Source organism: Sturnus vulgaris, chromosome 26 (genome assembly GCF_052056855.1).
Source record: "Sturnus vulgaris isolate bStuVul1 chromosome 26, bStuVul1.hap1, whole genome shotgun sequence".
NCBI lineage: Eukaryota > Metazoa > Chordata > Aves > Passeriformes > Sturnidae > Sturnus > Sturnus vulgaris.
In genome coordinates this window covers 5,472,283-5,475,179 of record NC_142268.1, presented here as the reverse complement: position 1 = coordinate 5,475,179, position 2,897 = coordinate 5,472,283, and the positions used below count along the sequence as shown (strand labels likewise).

At 63.5% G+C, this 2,897-nt stretch overlaps 1 protein-coding gene across 1 annotated transcript; it reads left to right on the top strand.

Moving 5' to 3' along the window:
* The first annotated feature begins 2,083 nt into the window (after window positions 1-2,083).
* TIMM13 (translocase of inner mitochondrial membrane 13) lies at window positions 2,084-2,897 on the top strand. The gene is made up of 3 exons (XM_014884358.2): window positions 2,084-2,367; window positions 2,519-2,587; window positions 2,663-2,897. The coding sequence occupies exons 1-3, from the start codon at window positions 2,242-2,244 to the stop codon at window positions 2,759-2,761; spliced, it is 294 nt and encodes a 97-aa protein (XP_014739844.1). The 5' UTR covers window positions 2,084-2,241; the 3' UTR covers window positions 2,762-2,897.

The following is a 2,897-nucleotide window of genomic DNA, read 5'->3' as shown; positions in this document are numbered from 1 at the left end:
TTGGTTTCCTTCTGTCTATTACCCAACACACGGGTCATGTGGGCTGTTTGAGATGATTCATCCAAGGAGGCCATTAAGTGTGGAGAGAGGACACAAAGAGCTGCTCTGCTCCTAAGAGCGACCAGATGAAACAGTGTGGCCCTCGGGGAGAGTGGGGCGTGTCCCAGCAGGGATCGCGGGGCGTGTCCCAGCAGGGATCGCGGGGCCTGTCCCAGCAGGGATAGTGGGGCGTGTCCCAGCAGGGATCGCGGGGCGTGTCCCAGCAGGGATCGCGGGGCGTGTCCCAGCAGGGATAGTGGGGCGTGTCCCAGCAGGGATAGTGGGGCGTGTCCCAGCAGGGATCGCGGGGCCTGTCCCAGCAGGGATAGTGGGGCGTGTCCCAGCAGGGATAGTGGGGCGTGTCCCAGCAGGGATCGCGGGGCGTGTCCCAGCAGGGATAGTGGGGCGTGTCCCAGCAGGGATCGCGGGGCGTGTCCCAGCAGGGATCGCGGGGCGTGTCCCAGCAGGGATCGCGGGGCCTGTCCCAGCAGGGATAGTGGGGCGTGTCCCAGCAGGGATAGTGGGGCGTGTCCCAGCAGGGATCGCGGGGCGTGTCCCAGCAGGGATAGTGGGGCGTGTCCCAGCAGGGATCGCGGGGCGTGTCCCAGCAGGGATCGCGGGGCCTGTCCCAGCAGGGATAGTGGGGCGTGTCCCAGCAGGGATCGCGGGGCGTGTCCCAGCAGGGATAGTGGGGCGTGTCCCACCAGGGATCGCGGGGCGTGTCCCAGCAGGGATCGCGGGGCGTGTCCCACCAGGGATAGTGGGGCGTGTCCCAGCAGGGATAGTGGGGCGTGTCCCAGCAGGGATCGCGGGGCGTGTCCCACCAGGGATAGTGGGGCGTGTCCCACCAGGGATCGCGGGGCGTGTCCCAGCAGGGATCGCGGGGCGTGTCCCAGCAGGGATAGTGGGGCGTGTCCCACCAGGGATAGTGGGGCGTGTCCCAGCAGGGATCGCGGGGCGTGTCCCAGCAGGGATAGTGGGGGTGTCCCAGCAGGGATCGCGGGGCGTGTCCCACCAGGGATAGTGGGGCGTGTCCCAGCAGGGATCGCGGGGCGTGTCCCAGCAGGGATCGAGGGAAGTGCTCCAGAAGCAAATAAAGGCTTTCCTTAAACATGACGGAGTTCTGGTGAAACCTGCTGTCCTCTCTGATCTGTACTAACAAAAGCCGAAGGAAGAATATCAGGAGCTGGAGCAGATAAACGTTTCCTTGCTTTCTTATCACCGCTGTACTGAAGGGGTTTTTCCATTTATCCTACTTGACGCTAAATAAGAATGAGAGGAGATACCAATCCCTGGCAGGGACGGGTTCTTAGGAATGGACCAAAGCATTGCCACGAGCTGACGCATTTGTCAGCCTGGCTGAGCTCTCAGCTCACTTTCGAGTCCTCATTTTAAAATTGTTGGCGGCTGCCCCATCGTTAGCACTAGTTGATAATGCTTCTGCGGGGTGGTAGGAATGGCTTCTGTTTGAAGTGGGCAGATCCAAAGACAAGATGATATGGTTTGCAATACTTTGAGTGGGGGCTCGGGCTAGTGAAGATGAGCACAGTTTTGGCTTTAGCTTTGCTGTCGTTCTCCTCTCATGCCATCTCCTACCTGCACATCACACCTCACCTCCTCATGTAGAGGAGCTCCGCAGCTTTGTCCTCCCCCATTTGCTTCTACCTCGTAGCACAGCATTCTTACTGAATGGAGGGAGTTGAGGCAGACTTTAAGGGTACGGGACTCTCACCCGAGTCACGTCAGGCAAAGGGAAGCCCGGAAGAACAGAAGGATGGATTCCAGAGAGAAGCCAAAGGGGAGTTTCTCTCTGCGGAGATCCCAGCAGAGCTGGTGTTTCACCATGGGGTGCAGCTGGGCAGCGTTTGTGTCTCTGGTCATGTCGGTGTGAAGCCCCTTCCCGTTGCCTCAGTTCGTGGTGCTGCGTTGAACCCCGGTACTCGAAAACTGTTGTCCGATGCGGACCCGGCGCGGACCCGGCTCGGCCCCGGGGAGTTCCCTGGGAGCTCGCTCGGGGCGGTGACACCAGCACTCGGGACACGGGCCAGGGCTGGGATCCGTCAGGCGGCCCCTCGGAGCCGAGCACTCAGTCCCGCCCGGCGCGGAGGCGGAGGCGGCGCGGGGCCCGCCGGGAACCGCAGTCCCGGTCGCCGCCATTTCTCCCTCCGGCAGCGCAGGGGGCCCGGCCGCGGTGACTCGGGCATGGAGAGCGGCTTCGGTTCCGACTTCGGCTCCGGAGGAGGCGGCGGGGGGAAGCTGGACCCGGGGCTCATCATGGAGCAGGTGAAGGTGCAGATCGCCGTGGCCAACGCACAGGAGCTCTTACAGGTCAGAAGCGGCGGTGGGGCCGGGCGGGGGTGGCTCGGTCCAGGTGCGGGTCGCTGGGGACGGCTAGGCCGCCCCGCTCCCCTCGCAGTAGGGGCGGCGGCTGCGGCCGGAGCCCCCGGGCCGCGGTGCCTCTCACAGGCTCTCTCCGCAGCGGATGACGGACAAGTGCTTTCGCAAGTGCATCGGGAAGCCCGGCGGCGCCCTGGACAACTCCGAGCAGGTGAGGACGGGCGGGAGAAGTGGAGACCCGCGGGCCCCTAGCTTGGGGCTGTCGCTGAGACTCTGTGTCCCGCAGAAGTGCATCGCCATGTGCATGGACCGGTACATGGACTCCTGGAACACAGTTTCGCGAGCCTACAATTCTCGGCTGCAGCGGGAGAGAGCCAACATGTGACGCGTACCGGCCTCCGGGCCGAGAGGGACCATGTGGGGAAGGGACAGCGACAGTCCAGGTGGTTAGGGGTGAATCCTGCTGCCCCTTCCCAGCCCTTGCCATGGCAGAGCAATAAAACCTCACTGAACCTTTTGCA